Source organism: Dicentrarchus labrax, unplaced genomic scaffold (assembly GCF_905237075.1).
Source record: "Dicentrarchus labrax unplaced genomic scaffold, dlabrax2021, whole genome shotgun sequence".
Classification (NCBI taxonomy): Eukaryota; Metazoa; Chordata; class Actinopteri; family Moronidae; genus Dicentrarchus; species Dicentrarchus labrax.
This window is the reverse complement of record NW_026136708.1, coordinates 14,964,160-14,982,333: the sequence shown is the minus strand read 5'-3', so window position 1 is coordinate 14,982,333 and position 18,174 is coordinate 14,964,160. Positions and strand designations below refer to the sequence as shown.

At 39.7% G+C, this 18,174-nt stretch overlaps 1 protein-coding gene across 2 annotated transcripts in view; it reads left to right on the top strand.

Annotated features, from left to right (window-relative positions):
* rngtt (RNA guanylyltransferase and 5'-phosphatase) overlaps window positions 1-18,174 on the top strand; it is an 80,734-nt gene that overhangs the window by 22,508 nt on the left and 40,052 nt on the right. For both annotated transcript variants that reach the window (XM_051408747.1, XM_051408748.1), the window contains exons 10-11: window positions 3,340-3,411; window positions 11,481-11,645. In XM_051408747.1, the coding sequence (XP_051264707.1) occupies window positions 3,340-3,411; window positions 11,481-11,645 (237 nt within the window). The remainder of the gene's footprint in view (window positions 1-3,339; window positions 3,412-11,480; window positions 11,646-18,174) is intronic.

Below are 18,174 nucleotides of genomic sequence, written 5' to 3'. Positions count from 1 at the left end.
CTCTCTTGTCTGGAATTGCACATCCCCTCTATCTCCAACTTTGTAACATTCCCACCCTGCCCCTGCTGCTCAACCTAGCAGATAATTGACATCGGTTGCCAAACCTTTGGTGAAAGAACAGTATGTTTCAGTCTGACAGTAGAGCCTCTCAAACACGACTGACAGGAAAGTGATCATCCATGTCCTGGAGAACTAGCTAATGAAATGTTTTACAGTTTTTCTGTCACTGTTGCCTCTGTGTTTTACACTGAGTTGTGTTGTAACACTCAGCAGTGTGCTCCCCGGGGTGGCGGTGGGGGTTGGTGACTGATCCTCTTCCTGTAATACCGGGCTCAGACTGTTATTGGCATGTTTGTGCTGTTTAGGTCACACAGGTCCCAACTCTCTCCAGCAGCAGGTGCACATGCATGAGTCATTATCCCACTCCCTATCTGAAAACATAGGCAAGGAAATTGCTGCATGTTCACGTAATCAGCTTGGATTTGATTATGGTTGTATGGCAGTGTTTGGTATTACAGTACCGGAGATAACAGATAAGTTGCCTGTGATTGGTTTTGTTTTGCTCCCGGTCTTGTTTTCTCTTTTAGTTTAGCAATTTTATGTAAAATAGGTTTGAGCATCCTCTTGGCTTAGCAGTTGCTGATTGATGCGGAGAATTTAGTTTCCTCACCCAGACAGGACATCTAATTGCAGTGTGTTAGTGTTTCTTTGAAGGAGCAGTGTGGATGTGTGTTTAGATTGCTACAAGGTTTGTTTTGACGGGTTTATTCATCTGTTGATGCTTCTGGCTCTCAGTTGAGTGAGGCTGTGTTTGGCTGTTTACGGTGAGCCCTCTAGAAGCCCAGCTGTGTTGTCTGATATGTTTCATCTTTAGCCCAAAGGCACTGGTCTTTGTCTTTACATTTTGTTTTATAGTAGAGTTTTTAATGAGCTTTACATCAACCTGCGTTCCAATATTGGATGAATGCGCAATGTAGATTGAATTCCTGGTGGTTTCCTTTGGTCACATTAATGAATTCACCCACTGCTGTGTGTCTGTGCAACGGTTCAGTACACCAGATGCATAATGATGGCAGCCTCCTGAAATGACATCATTTCTTCCCTCAAACCCCTCCTAATGTGCTGTGCATGCCTCCCATTCGCTCCTCCGTTGGCCTCTTTACCAGTCTGGCATTGGCAAGTGAATTTTGATGTTTGGTCCTTTTGTGCTGTCAGATATGAAATTAAATCGTGTCAGCCAGTAGGGATACAAATTTTAAGTAAGTATTTTCATTGAAGATGGTTAATTGTAACACAACACAAAATGGCACCAATCACCACTGGTGAGGCCAATGTTGAAGAGCTGCAGTTCTTAAAGTTACTGCTAGATTTTGGGACAAAAACAAATCACACTACAGTCACTGTATTGCTGCCAGGAACTTCTAGCAGCTACTGCATGAGCTACGGGTGTGGTTTAATGCTATGTGTGTGATGAGGTGTTTAAGAAATGATTGTTCGCACAAAAACAACAAGAGGTTAGCGTAGATGCTGGTAAGAAACATGTAAACATAACTTTTGTTTGTTTCTTTCAGCTTTTTCAAGCTTCCTCTTTAAGACGTCCCTTCTCAAAACTATGGTTGACATTACAGTCGTTGCATTTTTCTACAGGCTATCAACCTCTGGGTGTCAAGCCCAGACATGACAGATTAAAAAAAATTACCCACATAATAATATTTGTTTCTACGGGCTGTTTTGAAAACAGTAACACAACAGTATTCTTGTGTGTGTTAGAAATTGTCACCTGCAAAATATGACTGATTTTGTGTAGTGGCAAGTGAATTTGCTCAACCTACCTAGGTTTTTGGAACCCACCAGCCACAGTGGCCAGTGGACAAAAAAGTTAATTTCCACTGTGTTGTGTGTGTGTGTGTATATGCACTACATAGACATAGTTCAAAGGATATAGTATGCATGTGTATGCATGTGTAGTGAAAATGAAATATCCCAGTGAAAGCCCAACAGGGCTCGAGTTTACCAACATTCAGCACAGATGGAACAGAAGTGGCTTAACTATAAAGTCCACACAGGCCAATAGAGAGAAAATCCTGTTTGAGGCCACATTGGGAAGGAAATTAACTGAAAAATTATGCATTAATTAGCTGTGCCAGGAATGTAAACATCTATGTTCCCATCCTACAACTACATCTAAGCGTACCACTCAAGTAGAGTCCCTTGGGTGCCCGGATAGCTCAGTCGGTAGAGCTGGCGACCCATGTACAAAGGCTGAGTCCTTGCTGCAGCAGCCTGGGGTTTGAATCCGACCTGCGGCCCTTTGCTGCGTGTCATCCCATCTCTCTCTGCCCCCCTTTCCTGTCTATCTTCAGCTATCACTACAATGAAGGCAATAAAAGCCCCCCCAAAAAAAACTTAAAAAAAAAAACTAGAGTCCCTTGAATTTAAATAAAGCCGGTTTATTAATCTTAAATAACATGAATGTAAATAAATTAATCATCTTTTTTATATGTTCTTGTCACTCAGTCATGACTCCACCATGTATGTTCATTTGGTTAAAATGGGTGCATGATGGCTATATGAGTATTACTTTTTGGGCCTTATAGCTACTTTAAGTGTCTCACCTGCAAACCTTTTACCTGTCAGTTACAGCAGTAGAGCACAGCTCGTCGCCTAAATATTTTATGAGGGAAAAGGGCATAAATATAGTCCTCTAACTGTAGTGCTTCACTCTCAAATTTATAGATAGGTGGAGGATCAGAGTTGCATTCACTTACAGTACTTCAGCAGTGGTGACGTTGGCATGCTGTCACTACATCGGATGGTTGTGTAACAGTTCTTTGCAAACTTATCATGTGTCTGTTGGGTGCCCTGCACCACCACTGCACCTGACTCTCAACTTGAGAGTCTTGCATAATGGATGTGCACATGCTATTTCTGCTTCATGTCCTCCTTCTCAGACCCCACCACCACACACCCACCTCCCCAATTCCTTGCTATCCCTCCCATTGCCACAGGCATCTCCCTCTCTGAACATACATCCCCTGGAGATTACTCACTGCCTTGTGTCCCACTGAGTTTTCCTCCCGCATAACTAGTTTCAAAGAGGAACCATTTTCTACATGTTAAGACTTCCCAGACTAAGGTCTTTTATTTTATTTTTCCTTTATTTAACCTGGAAGTCCCACTGAGATACAATTTCTCCTCTGCCAGGGAGTGCTGGTCAAGAATATGTATTTTGTACATCTTCTACACTCAGTCAAGTATCGTTGTCTCAATAACTGTCTCTTTTCACTGTCTTCTTTTACACTTCCTGTCTTGACCTGACTCTGAACTTTATCTCTGCAGGAGATGATCATCGACAAGGTGAACGGTCAGCCCGTCCCCCGCTATTTGATATACGACATCATCAAATTCAATGTGAGTAGCCCAGCCCTTTGAGAATGTGTTGTCTTTTGTTTGACCTATAACTCCTGAAAATCTGCCAGATCAAGATGTCAGACAGAATAAACAAATAACACATTGGAAGCATGCCATTAACACTGTGGTCTACCAACAGCCCCCCCCATCTCCTTTTTTCCTTTTTACTAGCTGTTAACAACGGTCTGATTCGGCAGAGGCCATTTTTGTGGCTGTAGTCAGGAGCCTGTGCCATTATATAATCAGAGCAAGGTGTACATCAGTAAAAAGAATTGATGCAGAACGGGATTTGTTTATCCTGAAACCTAAAAAATCCCTGTTGGGTTCCTCTAAAGCTTTACGGTAGCAAGCAGCAGAGCTGTGTTCATCCAGGCTCTGACAAGTATTGTCATCCCTGTGAGAATCCTGCAGTCTGCATGTTGGAGAAAAGAGCACGGCTCTGCTTGACCCCACACCCTGTCATGCACTAAAGCCTGACATTAACCACAACACCTGGGCTGAACTGTGTCTGACCCATAATGAATATTTATAAAGTTTTTGTGCTTCTACACCTGAAATTGGTTTTGCTAAGCTCCATTTACCTGTTTTCTGATAATCACTTATGAACAAAAACAAAAACAAACAAAACTTCATTAAATATTAATCTAAACATCAGAGTTGAAGTGAACCTGATGATCAGTTTATTACTCGCATTATATTTGGCCAGCAGTAACTGCTCTGGTGCATATGTACATGTAAAATTAGCTGTTATGTATGTGTACTAGCATGTTTCTCCTGTTACATTATTTTGACTTGAACAGCCCGAGGATAACATTACAAGGCTCTTAATTGCTAACGCTTTTCCAAACTGTAAATTAATTCATCCCTTCAACCGATCTGCGTGCTGCTAATGGCAATCAGGGAGGCACAGAGACAAATGAGCCTACAGTTTGCCTTTAGCGAGCCTCTGCTGTCTTCCTCATAAACATTTGATGAATATCTCAGGATAAGAGGGGGGAGTGTTACCTCGGCCATTATGTTTGTCGTTCGCCTCCTTTTCTCCATCGATCAGAGGATCAGCACAAGCAAGCGGCTCAATAAAGGCTCCAGTGGTGAGAGGAACATCTTTGTAAGGTGGTGCAGAGGTTAGCAGCTCCACATGACTCCCACCGAGCCATCAGCAAAGCGTTGTTGTATTGATCCCCGCTGGCCATTATTAGCCTTCTCCATTATCCGTGGTGGGCACCTTGGCACAGAGGCCCCATCCGGAGACTGAGGATGGAAATGCAGCAGGAGGGAGAACACACCTCCTGCTAGGCCCATGGCCTAACGTGACACCTTACTCGTTTGGAAAGTCAGGTGAAACACAGTACTGGGATTCTTTTGATTAGAGGGTGATGAGACGTGTGTGTCCTCTCTCCTGGATGGGTACTTTAGCTTTCAGTGAAGGGGTTAGAGTTTATTTAGTTATGTGGATTTTGATGGAGATGAATGAGTTATGTCAGCTTATACTGTGTTGTTCATGTTAGAGCAGTTGATGTTCTTAGTCAACCTACAGAGTGTTATTATGTTGAAAGTGCTGATGGATACAGTACCTTTCCAACCATGTGATTGACTCTGACTACCACCCTGAGAGATGGAATGAATTTTTTATTTCCGCTGTTGCTGCAAAGTATAAAAAGTATTTTTTGTCTTCCTGGAAAGTTGTTGTTGCTTGTCAGTCACTGTCAGTTCCCCCACTGTGGGGGAACTGACAAGATGTGATGAAAGCACAACAACAATTACATACATGTCCTTAATTTTCAAGTTGATGTAAAAAGCTATTATTTTGAGAAAAAGACTGTGGAGGTTTTCACGTCTATGTCCTGACACTTTGATTGACCTCGTTATCTTTCATCTCGCCAAAAATATTCTCACTTTAGGTACAAAATTAGATGAGATAATTGGCTCAATCAGATTTAACAGCTGAGCACAAAGGAGTGCTTTTAACACTCACTGCAGAAACCTTACCTGTCGAGGTATGAGTGCTTTACTGACATCAGCTCAATTCACTTTTGTTTGACAAGTTTGTCTGCCGGTTCAGTCTGTAGCTCTGCAGGGCTCTCCACCCTAAGAGTAGTCCCTGGGCTGCATCATTCCTCTCAAACCAATGGCAGCATCATTCTGATGACGCACTGAAGCTCCTCTGCAATCAGGTCTCACCAGCTGTCTGCTATAAAGTACCTTTGAAATCTGTGCTCCTGCAGTACACTAACATCTAATGTGCAGTATATATGTTAGATATATATATATATGCACACAGTAGGAGAACAATAGTGCTGGTGCCAAGGTTTTAATGGTCTGGAGCTAGTAATAGCCACTAGTGGCTAGCAATGACTTTACGTTTAACATCTGTCAGTTTAATTTGCTCATAAATCAAAATGCATCCAAGCCACTTTCATTCTGTTATTATAGCACAAGTCTCCACCTTCATTTCTATGTTGATCACGTGGTTGAACATGTGGACGTCGATGAAGGAAATGATGTGGTTATTATGGGGATAATTGTTCTAAAATGTAGCTGGAGAGGCAGCAATGCTCTCTACTCAGTTGTAGCATTGCTTAAAAATTCAACACAGGACACAGTTGATGTGGTGCACTGGATTTTCTACAGAACACTAATGTACTTATCAATCGGGAACCCTTACCGCAAGCTGCGAAAGCTTTGGCACGGATCACCCAAATAATGTTCCCTTTTCATGTTGTTTTATTGGATTAATTATAAAAGGATAATGAAATGTGTTCAGTATTTGAAATAAAAATAGTCATGAATCAAAATTTACGTTGTGGGAAAAGTTTTCTCTTTCCTTAAATTATCTTGCAACCCCTTAAACCCTGCTGCAACGTTGTGATCTAGCTGGATTTATTTTTTTCTACCTCTATCTGAGAGGTAAGCCCAACTCTGCATTAATGTGACTCATAAAGGAGCAGGAACAGTAGGCTTCAGGGGCTCTTACAGTATAACTGCACCAACCGTCGTCATAAATTTTGGCCTACGACCTGCCAGTCTACATTTGTAGACACAAATAAATTCTCTTTCAAAGCCAAAGACCATAGCTTTAAGACTACAGCTCATATTCAGCGATATGGTGAAATAGATGGTGGGAAAGGTACTCCTTTGGGTAAGGTGCGCTTTCATCTTTGTTTTCAGCAAAAAAAATGCGTTCTGTCTTTGGAACAGCCCTACACCTATGTAACGACAGGATCTTTTGGCTTTAGAGGAACGCTGCTGTGTCAGGGTGGGAAATCAGCACCAGCCAAATGCTGGTAAAATATGACAGTTGCTAGTAGAGTTCAGACACAAAACAGTGATTTACTATTGAGTGGCTGGTGAATTCGAACATTTATCTGTCAGTGGCTGATAGATGTTCACATTTTAAAAAGTTAATTTTCCATCCTGGTTCAGACTGCTCAGCACCACAAGAAACCGAGAGAGGAATTCATAGCTTGAATGACATACTTCCAATTGATAATAATATACTAGCGATAATAAATGACAACTGGAGCCTCCAGGGAATAAATCATATATTTTCTTTAATCTGCTTCAATATTGCCTCAATTGTCATGCTCCTCATGCCTGTGCTTTATGGCTCCATGATGCAGATAAGATAAACAGGAGGTGTTGTGTGTGGTAATAAACAGTTAAAAACAGCCTGAAAGCCTCCGTTTTTGTTAGAAATATCCCAAGAGAAGCTGCAAATTAAGCCTCAGTTGACTGGTCCCTACACTGCTTTTGTCACCTGCGTATAATGTAATTTATTCCAAAGTATCCCAGACAGTCACACTGCTTTTAACAGTATTCCCAACACTGTCAGTTTTTTATCAGAGATGTTTTTGCTGTACTCTTGAGTTTATCCTTAATCCGGAAGAAGGCTGCAGCTCTCTGGTGTTTTAACATTTAATGTGTGATTATATATAGATTTTTTATGCACACTCAGTTTACCCATGAAGGTGGTTATAAAATTCACTAAATTGTACCTTGTTGGACTGGATACAATCTTTGACGCCTTGTGTCCATTTGTGATGAATGCATCAGTACATCCATGTTCGATAATGTAATGATCAAATAAGAGATTTTCAGTACGTAAAAAGACGAATGATTTCGTTCTAGTATCTATTCATATTCAGTTGATTGTTTGGCTTTGAAATGTCACAAAACTGCTCATCACTAGAGCCCAAGTTGAACCAGCAGTGAAGAACCCAACATAACCAATTTACTATTATAGAAAACTAACAAATATTTCCATCTGGTTTTTTTGCTACGGTACTAACTTCAGTTGCTTGGTTTGTCCTCCTAACAGACCAAAACCCAAAGATTCAGTATTTTGTCACACAAGACAAAGACCAGCAGCGCTTTCAAGTGAGAATTTAACAAGGGGATGTTTAGACAGAGGGGTTCTGAGGTGATGTTCAGAACCAATCAAGGCATTTCTTTATAGATTTGTATCAGTTATATCAAGCCTGACACATTGCTGTAGCTTGTCAAAGATGGTGTATTGGGCTCAGTTGAAACACTGGCTCTGACCTAACCACACAGCGATGACAGTAATTCAGTAAGTGGAGCAGCACAGACAAATAAATGGCAAACTCAAGTTAGAGTTTATGTCGTTTACAGACGGTAAGCTATCGAGACACATTCACACCCAGAACCACAGCTAAAAAATGACAGGGTGCTTTCTCTGACATAATTGATCTTTATTCCCAGTAATGTCGGATTAACAAGATTCTTATCTGCTGTGTTTTCCTGTTGAACAGGCGTGGACAGCACATGCCTTGAATCATTCACACTTACATCTTGTTCTGTCCTGGTGACACAGCTGACAGATGGTGCAGAATGTGTGGGACATGATACCAGCTGTTGCTCCAGGAGACTGTAGTGTGTTTTTTTGCAATCACCCTAAAAGAATAACAAGTCCTCAAAGTAATGCCCAAATGAGAGTTTCTCAGACTTTAAATTTGCTTTTGACCTTATTTGTAGTTGCAAAATCATCCTGACAGAGTTGTTCAGGCTGCGTTAAGCAAGTCAGGCTATAAAACATAGTCACAGAGACTCAGTGGCATACATTTGGCTAATCTGTTAGCAAACTGTTGCTTATCACATCCAGCAGACATCGGGACGGCAACATGGCCGTCCCAATGGAGTCCGATCTGATCACCTGACGAATGCAAGTCCAATCTCTATTTACCTTTTTTATCTGTTTTAGACCTCCTCAAGGTGTATACTAACTAGTGCAATTAACAGTTATTTCCATTTTCAATTGATCTGATTGTTTTCTTGAGTAATTAAACTAATTGTTTAGTCTAGAAAATGGCAGTAAATAATAAAAATTGCCCTTCACCATTTCTCAGAACCCAATCTAATCTTCATTTTATTTCATTGTTTGGGACATGATTAGTGTAATTCCATATTTTCTTATTATAAACAAAATTCTCATCAACAGTAATGGCTGTTTTCGTCCCATATATTCCAACATCACTACTCGCAGAAGGCAAAGCCGTGTTCTCTGTGGTTATGTATAAAAAGTAATTTGTTGAAGACATGTTTTTTTGTTTTTTTGTCATTCATAAGGGATGGCATTGCACTTGCTTACATAAGACTGTATACTTAAAAGAATGCCCTCATCTTCTGTTCTGAATAGCTGTATGACTCACAAGACATTACAGTCGAGTAATTGCATCTAATCTTAACTAATTATTGGCCGTCCACCTCCTCATCCACTTTTAAAAAAAATGTTTTTCTTCCCCCCCATGACCCAATAATTTCATAGAAAGCTCTTCAGAAGTGGCCTTTAACAAACAGTAACAGAAGCAGAATACAAATGCCCCCAAGTCAACACCTTCTTGCTCAGTGCCTCTCAATATAGATCAGGGAATATCGATCCATAAACCCACTAGTGTAGGAACATTAAAGGTGTGGATGTTTCGCTATATAGTTTTTTATTTTTATTTTATTTGAGCAAGGTTTTTAAAGGGTAAAAACAACGCACGCATGTCAAATCACTAAAATTAGACAGCGGAATGTTGGAATTTGCAAAGGAAGGTAAAGGTTTGTCTGGTTTGGTTAGTCGACTGAATTAGGCGATCAACAGAAAATGAATCTGAATTTGTAGGGGGAAATAATAGAATAATATAACATGAGGAGAGGGTCTTCTGATTTGATGAAATTGTTGCTAATTATTCCGGAAAAAAAAAAAAATTAGCTACCAAAATATAAATGTTTTATTACATCGAGATAATTTACATAAACAAGAAAAAGCCTGAGGAATAGTCTTTCCATAAATATTTTTTACTACTCAACAGACAATTAAGTTTATCTTTTGCAAACAAAACCAAGAATGGAAAAGAGTCAGTTGTTTGACGGTGTTCATTGGCTCTCTGTTTTACAAAGTTTTTAAAAAGTTTATTCAAGAAAATTAACTTTTGAGAGATAGAAAAGTGAAAAATGATTTCAGGTGTATGGAAGGCATTTTTAAATAAGTTTTTCCACTCATCATGGCCAGGAGACGTAGATAATTTTGCCTCTTATTCCTTTTTTTTCCTGCTCTTGGCAAAAAATGAAATGGCAGCTTGTTTGCTGAGTTTGAGCTCCGTCTTTTCTCTCTCTGATAACTTGTGCGAAATATTAAATGTCAAATTGTTGTCATGTATTTAGTCCATGTCCAACTGGCAGTTTTTCAAATCTCACTTATCATTTACTTCTTCTTTTTTTTGTGCCGATAAATGTGAGTCATTATTTTTAATCACTTTTATCAATTGAGCATCAGAGATACGTGGTTGTGACTGTCAATTGGCCGTGCTGCACTGGGGCGCTTTCACACACAACTCCTCTGCCTCCACTTTTAAAGTGGTCATACGGCCATGTTTTTTTAATTTGTTACTTTGCTGTTGTAATTTTCCACCCAGGCTTCTTTATTAATAACCAGGGGCAGGAACTCAAGTATTGTATTTCTTACTAGCACAGTCACAGTGGTCCGCCAGATGGGATTGTGGGCACCTTTGCTCTGCCTTAGTGGCCCTGTCTGTTTTTGAGAGGCAGTGATGGCTCAGGTCGCTGTGCTTATAGCTTTAGCTTTAGAACAAGTGTGTGTGGCTGCCCAGGGATGGAAAGAAGCTGTTGTCATAGTGACAAAGAAAAAACTGATTCCACTGGACTGTTTACTGTTGATATTCCCATGAGCTCAACTGAAGTCAAGGTGTTGTCCAGGGCTAACTGTAGGGACCTGCACACAGCTCATCTATAAAGGAGATTAAAGAAATAACCGCTGTATGAATATACTTATACTCACTTTAATTTTCTGCCTGCTAATTAGAGCTGCAACTAATGCTTATTTTAATTATTTACTCATTGTATCATATGTTGTTTATTTGTTTGACCTATCAATTGACTTAAATTATAAAATTCCATAAAATGCCACAGAATAGTAAATGCCATTAGTTTCCCAAAGCCCAACTTGACATATTCGCTTAACTTAATCAAAAACCAAAGATATTCAGTTTAGTATAATAGAGGGCAAAAATATGAAAATGTACATTTGAGAAGCTAGAACCAGATAGTTTGGGGCTTTTTTTAACTTAAAAATGTGAAAATAGTTTCCATGTTGTTAATTTTCTGTCAATCATCTAATCATTTCATCTCTAATAGTCTCTGTATGGCTCTTCACCATGTTCTCACATGTCAGGCTGTAGAAGCAATTCCAACAAAAAGCTGCATAAAGTGTATATCAGAGTTTGTGTGACAGTGGTGTAGCGGTATTTGTCCACTTTGAAAAAAATCTCTATCTTGTGTTATCCCTCTATCTCACAGGAAGTTTAACTGTGTAACTACATCTGTAGAATATTTTTCCAAATGAAATTTATTTTAGTATGTACATTAGACGCACGGTTCAGTCTAAATACAGACTATTCTGTATTAGTTTGGTTTATTAATTGTATTCATATTGATAACAATGATTTATCTTTACAGTAAAATGTACACATGATTGTCATGTGTGTCTAAATGAGTTCATTCCTAGGGTACATTAAGATAACGGTGTTTGTTTTTTTGTGTTTCAGGGACAGCCTGTTGGCCAGTGTGACTTCAATATCCGGCTGTTATGCATAGAAAAGGAGATCATCTCTCCCCGGATGGAAAAGATGAAGACCGGACAGATTGACAAAACCAAGGAGCCCTTCAGTGTCCGAAATAAGCCCTTCTTTGACATTCACGCAGCACGCAAGGTAAAGTCAACAAAGGCATCCTTTTTACTTTCCAGCCTATTTTTTTTCCCATTTCTTTCACAGATGGAGCCCAGCCAAAACCCATTCCTACTTTCACACAAAGATATACAATTTGAGATGACTCAACATTCTCGCATTTTGTATCTACAAATAACAATTTGTGACTGTCTGTCCCGGTTACCTCCCTCAAAGTTGTACTTTCCAGAGCAACGGTTCTTTGTAGCGTCTTTTAAAGGCACATTGGCTCTGGGTCGGGAGCCAAAGCAATAGCAATTGAAAGACATCTATGTACCACTGTCTCATGTAAGGCACAATTTCGCACCCACTGGGACCGATTATGCTCCGCCTCAGCACATTGTGCGTCTCTTTTTAGGTGGCAGGAAGAAGCGGGGTTGTTGACATTCTGACCCCTGCCTCTGAAAACTGGGTCTCGAAACTTCTGGGTATTAACTTCTGCCACGGTCCTGGAAGCTGGCTTCTGCCATTGGCTAAACCTCAGATTCAGTAGAGGGAATGGGGAGCCCATCTTATTGTAGTAGACCAGTTCTCTGCTCTTGCAAAGATATACTGGATGTGCTATTGCCGTTGGTCCATACATTCTCTATGTATTAGCTATTGTGGTGGGACTTAAGGTCACATCCTTCCAGATGCCTTCTGGGGATGTAAAAATGAATAAATGTCACTGCTATGTGGGTAATTGGTGCCGTTTGCATTGATTGATTGATTCAAGTCGTGCCTTAGCTTTGTCCATGGATCTCATCTCATGCTACTAGCACCTCCATTTGTATTAAGCTTATGATTCCCTCTTCCTACGTATTTGTCTCTATCTTTGTGAATACACCATGAGTAGAAATAAATCATTACATTAGTGATGTATGTCATTATTGTATGAACGGATAAGTATGGGAAAGGACATGCTTTAATGGATGTTGTTGGATGTTTCCTAGGACCTGGCATTACCTGTAACCTTTGCTCAATAATACAGACAATAACTGTTAAATGCATGATGTTAGTTCAGTCTCTTTTTCTTTGCTGTTTTGGTTCAGATGATCATATTTTTTTTGCACTGTCCTTGTCATGTAATAAATAAATGATCACCCTTCAGGTTAAAGTACTGTGCTGTTCACAGGCTGAGGACAACAGGGCTTTTATCCTTTGAATAGCTGTTAAGCTCTCCTCAAAGGCCTGCACTTGTGCCCTAATAGCAGGTCTGTAGGAGGTCAGAGCACGATTAATTTGATGTTTCACTCGGGCCAAGATCAGTGGGAAATCTTGGCACTGCACATTCACAGATGATCAAAGTACACGGAGGGGGTAAAGTTTTAGACATCTCTTGTGTTGTGGTCCCATGTCTTTCTCTGCCAACGTTGATATCTTGGTGTTTTTGTCTTATTATGAATAGTTGGCTTACCTCTCGTCTAACCCGGTGCTATCTACTCCTCTAAGAACCTTTTTGAAGGACTGCCCCTCACCCTTGGTGGGGGCATGTTGCTGAAGATACTCTAGAAATGAAGTCACTATAACTATGTCTGGTTTCTGACTGCTCTATTGTGCTGTGCAATGGCCATCTGCTCCTCATACAGTCATATCACTGTTGAATGGGACATTAAAAGAGGGAAACTGGAATCTGGCTCATTAATTCATAGCTGCACAACCCTGCACTTCATGGCATATCAACCAGAAATTCCTTTTAGGGATATTTCAGTCACGGGCTGGAGTTGTATGATGGCTTTTGTCTGTTGCTAGGCTGCTGTTTTTCATCTCAGACACTTAAACATTCATGCTGCCATTTCCCACCGATTGGGACCATTTATTCTCCATGCTTCCTCCACTTGTCCAATTATCTTACAAAGGCCCCTTTTTGTATTACAGAAATTATACATTGGGACAACCAGATAATACATTTTGGGAATTTCCCTCTTGTGTAGGTTGAATAGACTTGGCTGACAAAATATATTTTGAGTAGAAAATAATTCTGGATTTTATGGCTTCATAACTCAGTTGATGGTGTCTGTTCTGCAGAGAATTGCATGTTTAGTTTTGTGCCTAGGTTGCAATAATACATGCTTTATCTTTGTAGTATTCTTCTTTACTTGGTTGGATTTGTTAGGCCCTTTACTTACTTACATACTTTTGCTACTTACAGTACCTGCAGAAAATTCCTAAATAAAAACACATCAAAGAAATACAATGCACATTGTTTTTATCTATGCATTTACTGTCATAATTCAATGAAAAATGTACGGTGAATACGCTACGGTTGTCTTTAAGAAATGAAATGTTTTCCTGCCTACAGTAAATGAATACCTAAAAGGGAAATGTGTATATCAATGTGTATTGTATTTCACTTATAGTTGCAGTGTCTGTACCAACTATTCAACCTTTTTACCGCTGTCTTTATGTGTCTTTGTCCACCGTGTATTCAAAATCAATCAATTTTCAGTTTAGACTTTAACCTATAAAATGTTGAAGGATTTATACTGATATACTGACTGGCAAATAAGCTCCTGTATCAATTTACTAATGTGTGCCAACAAGGAAATTGTTTGTTTTCTCAGTGTAGTGCACTTGTAGAGTACTTCCGAACAGTGCACTTGGCAGCGATCTATATATTTCTTTCAAGGAATTAGAACTTAAGTCAAGACTGGGATTTCTGGTCATTTTCTTGCTCGCTGAAGGCAGCGAAATTTCCATAGAGAATCCGTTTATGAGGTACAAATTCATATTCCTCCTGGGATTATAGAAATGAATGTTACAGTTTGGGGGCTACCGCAAACTCGTGATGATTTCTGCAATTTCCATAGGGATTGGGCTTAACAAGTCAAAAAACTCATCCAACTCAAACTTATTGTTAAGGTTTCTTTTTTTTCTTTTCAGTCCAGGATATGCAAAGCTCAACTCTTTGTAACATAGGCTCTTCTTTTGGCCATGAAGATAAATCCTTAGTGTTGAAACTCATTGAAAATGTTTTGAGTTTTATTTAAGGTCCAGTGTGTAGGATTTAGTAGCAGCTAGCGGTGTAGTTGCAGAGCTCATGAAAGAGAAACTGTGGTGGCCAGAAAACACACAAAAAACATGAATCCCCCTATTTATAGCCAGTGTTTGTCCATTCTGGGCTACTGTAGAAACATGGCAGTTGAACACGGCAGACTCCATGTAAGGCGACCCGCGGCGTCTGTAGATATAAATAGCTCATTCTAGGGTAACAAAAAACAAACTTTTCAGTTTTTTTATTCCTAATTCAGTTGATTATACACAATTGAAAACATACCTATGAATATTATATTCAATTTCTGCCAATAAAGCCTCCTTACTCTTACGCACTGGACCTTTAAATCAGGTTTGTTCATCTGCCATCACAATACAATTACATCTAGAGTTGCAATGATTAGTCTATTAATTTATTAACTAAACGGCAGAGCATTTATCAGAAACAGTTTACACAGTCTTAATTGTGAGTCATTGTTTACGGAAATGTGCCAAAGTATCTAAATTCTTGAAAATGAAACATTCACTGAGGTATACCTTGTTTGATTTGCAGAGCATTCAGTAATAAAATGTGACTCGTGCTCTATCCAGATTTAATAAAGTCACAATTTGGGAATGGAAAACTTACAAAGGGAGATTAGATTGTGTTAATTTGTCTTTGCCCTTCGCAGAATATCTAATATCCCTTCCTCATTTATCATACCTATCAAGAAATTAGGCCTATGCTGAATAAAGTTTCCCATAATGAGACTTGTATCTCCAGTTCACCCCGGGCCATCGCACATCTCTTCCCAGGAGTCCAAGCAGTGGTGAACTGACAAGAGAAAGATTCAGGTGAAAGAATGAGTTTCTGACCTGAGAGTAGATCTCATCTTACCTTTTTTTGAACAGAGATTGAATTTGGATAGAGACTTGAAAAGCAGTTATCTAGATTCTTTTTTGGAAGATTGTAGTCTTTTCATGGAGCTCGAGCCTAATCACAGCGGGTGAAGGTTTAGCGTATGTACTGAATATAAAATAGCCAAAAGAACTGACTTCTTTAAGAAGGTAAATAGTGGAGTTGAAGAGATTTTCTATAGAGATTGCTGATATACATTGAAGTGCCTGTTTTGTTTGATTGGCTGTTGTTAAAGTTGCGCTGAGAGCAGCTGCCGTTTTCTCTCAAGATTATAACAACAGTACAAAATTTGGCCTTTGCGTCCTGTGACCTTGTTACAACAAAATTATAAAAACTAATTTATGGTTTCAGTCAGAGCTTCTTATCCAGTTCCTTGTTTTATTTTTTTATATCTTGCGGTAACAGCATTACTGCCAGCAATGGGAGCAGGATTAACACATTTATTAAAAATGCTGCTTCTGTAATTGGTTTGACTCCTGATTGATTTGGAGGGAATAAAACTGAAGGAGAGTTTTAGATTATACTAAAGTTTGAAGGTTCATCCCCCGTTTGGTATTTTTTTCTTAGCAGTCTAAAAAGTGTTTGGTTAAGCACTTTAAGGTTTTGTTTTGCCCCTGATCTGATCCGAATATTGAGTATCTGCCAATACCAAGTCCCAATCCGATACTTGTATTTTCCTAGATCATGTAGTTATGCAGTGCACACTTCAGGTACATTAAAGTTATTAAAATCAATCCAGTTTATATTTTTGACAATTGGATGGCTCTGCAATGCATAAAAAAACATGCCTGCATTAAAGCTTTCTTCATTTAAAAAATAAATAAATAAATAACAGCCCTCTCTGCACCCCCTCGATGCAGCGGAGTTGCCTGAATGAACTGTATTCTGTTAAGGTTTTTTTTTCTTGTCTGTACAGCTTTTGCATGGATTACATGAATAAATTACTCTCATTGGCTTTTTGTCCGTGGGGCTTTTGCTGCACTTGCATCAGTGTGGTGAGTGTGGTTGTGTCCGCTTTCCACCGCTGTCTGTCTCTTTTCCGAGCTGTAGCTGAGCCCCGCCCGTGGTGAAACTCGTTTTCCGGCCTGCACATGATAAGCAGTCCAGTGATTGCAGAATTAGTGGTTAAATTAGTATAACCTAACACCAGTACATCTTCAAATGAGTTATCTGCTGTATATACATGGATTTGGAATTGATTCCAAAGACAAACAGTACACATTTATATTTGAAATTATACTAATACCCTATCTCTGCGAAGCCAGGTTTCGCTCTCGCCATGTTTACGTTTATAGATGAGGTGTAACTGGGTGCGCTCCGAAAGGTCACTGCAAATGCAATCCAGGATCAAATAGTTAACATTTTGAGTGGAGAGAGTGAGATGAAATCTCAGTGTGCACTATATCTCCGTCCTATGTGTTGATTCCAGATAGTGTATTTAATACCTGCAGCCAGCAACATAACTACAATGACAAGACTCTTTATCCTTTCCTGACTCACCTTCTTTTCCAGGAGACTCAGTCGTCATCAACAGTCCTTGACTCTATGTAAATGTCCTTTTCTTGTCGTTACACCCAGATCAATGACTGAGAGTCTTGCTTCTCCTTTTAGAGCAGGGTTGTAGTGGCCTGTCTGGATAAAAAGAAAGTAACTGCTCCTCAACAGCATGTCTCATTAGCCGACTGCTGTCCTGTCAGTCTGCAGGTTCCTTGTTGCTCACTAACCTAACACCTCTGTCAGCTGTCTAGTCTCCAGCTGTTGGAGATGGAAAAGTAAGACCCTGGGTCTCCATTGTCTTTGTCTACCTTATATGTGTGCTTTAACAAGTAAGGGTCAAGCTTTAGTATTGTGCTGAATCTGAGCTCAATATCTGAGTTAGCTTGTGGCGATTCTATGCCTGCAGCCTCAGCTCAAATACAAATTCAGATGTTAACGTGCTTAGAATTTCCTCTCTTTGTTTCTGTCACTTCACAATATTGTTTTAACTCTTTCAGAGGATAATGGCTGCGCTAATGAGGTAAAATCTGCCATATTCACCTGCAAACCTCCAATATTTTATTTATTCTAATTAACAGCAAAAATGTGGGAACCCTTTGGCTAGGGAGCATAGACGGTTGATATTTCCCAGCTCAACTGTGTGTCCTACTCAGTTTATGAAATGCATTGCAATAAAGCATTTATCAGCCTGCAGTTCTGGCCTTTGTAATACAGCCATCCCCCATGGTTAGGTTCAAGAACAAGCTGCACTTTATCACCTGCATCCTCTCTTTCTCTGCTGCTGCTGCACCCACTCACAGAGGGAAACATGTTGACTGTTGTATAAGGGCTTATGCTGCTTGGAAGAACACACGACATGGGCTTGATGACTAATGTTTGTTTACTTCAATTGCTTTGAAAGTTTTTAGTTTTCTTAGAAGCCTCCAAGACATTATGCAACATCTGATGGTGCACAGCGCATCTATACAGTAAAGGTCTGAATCACTGGAGAGAGAGCAGATGAATTTGTGGCAGTATGTAGTATAGCGGCTCATTTTATTTGTTCTGCTTGCCTGCTCTCTTTGTGCCTTCCAGGCAAGGAAAGGGCCCTGCGTCCTCTGGGTGAGTTCAACAGGTGTCTTCCTTCAGATGTTCTTATGAGTTTTG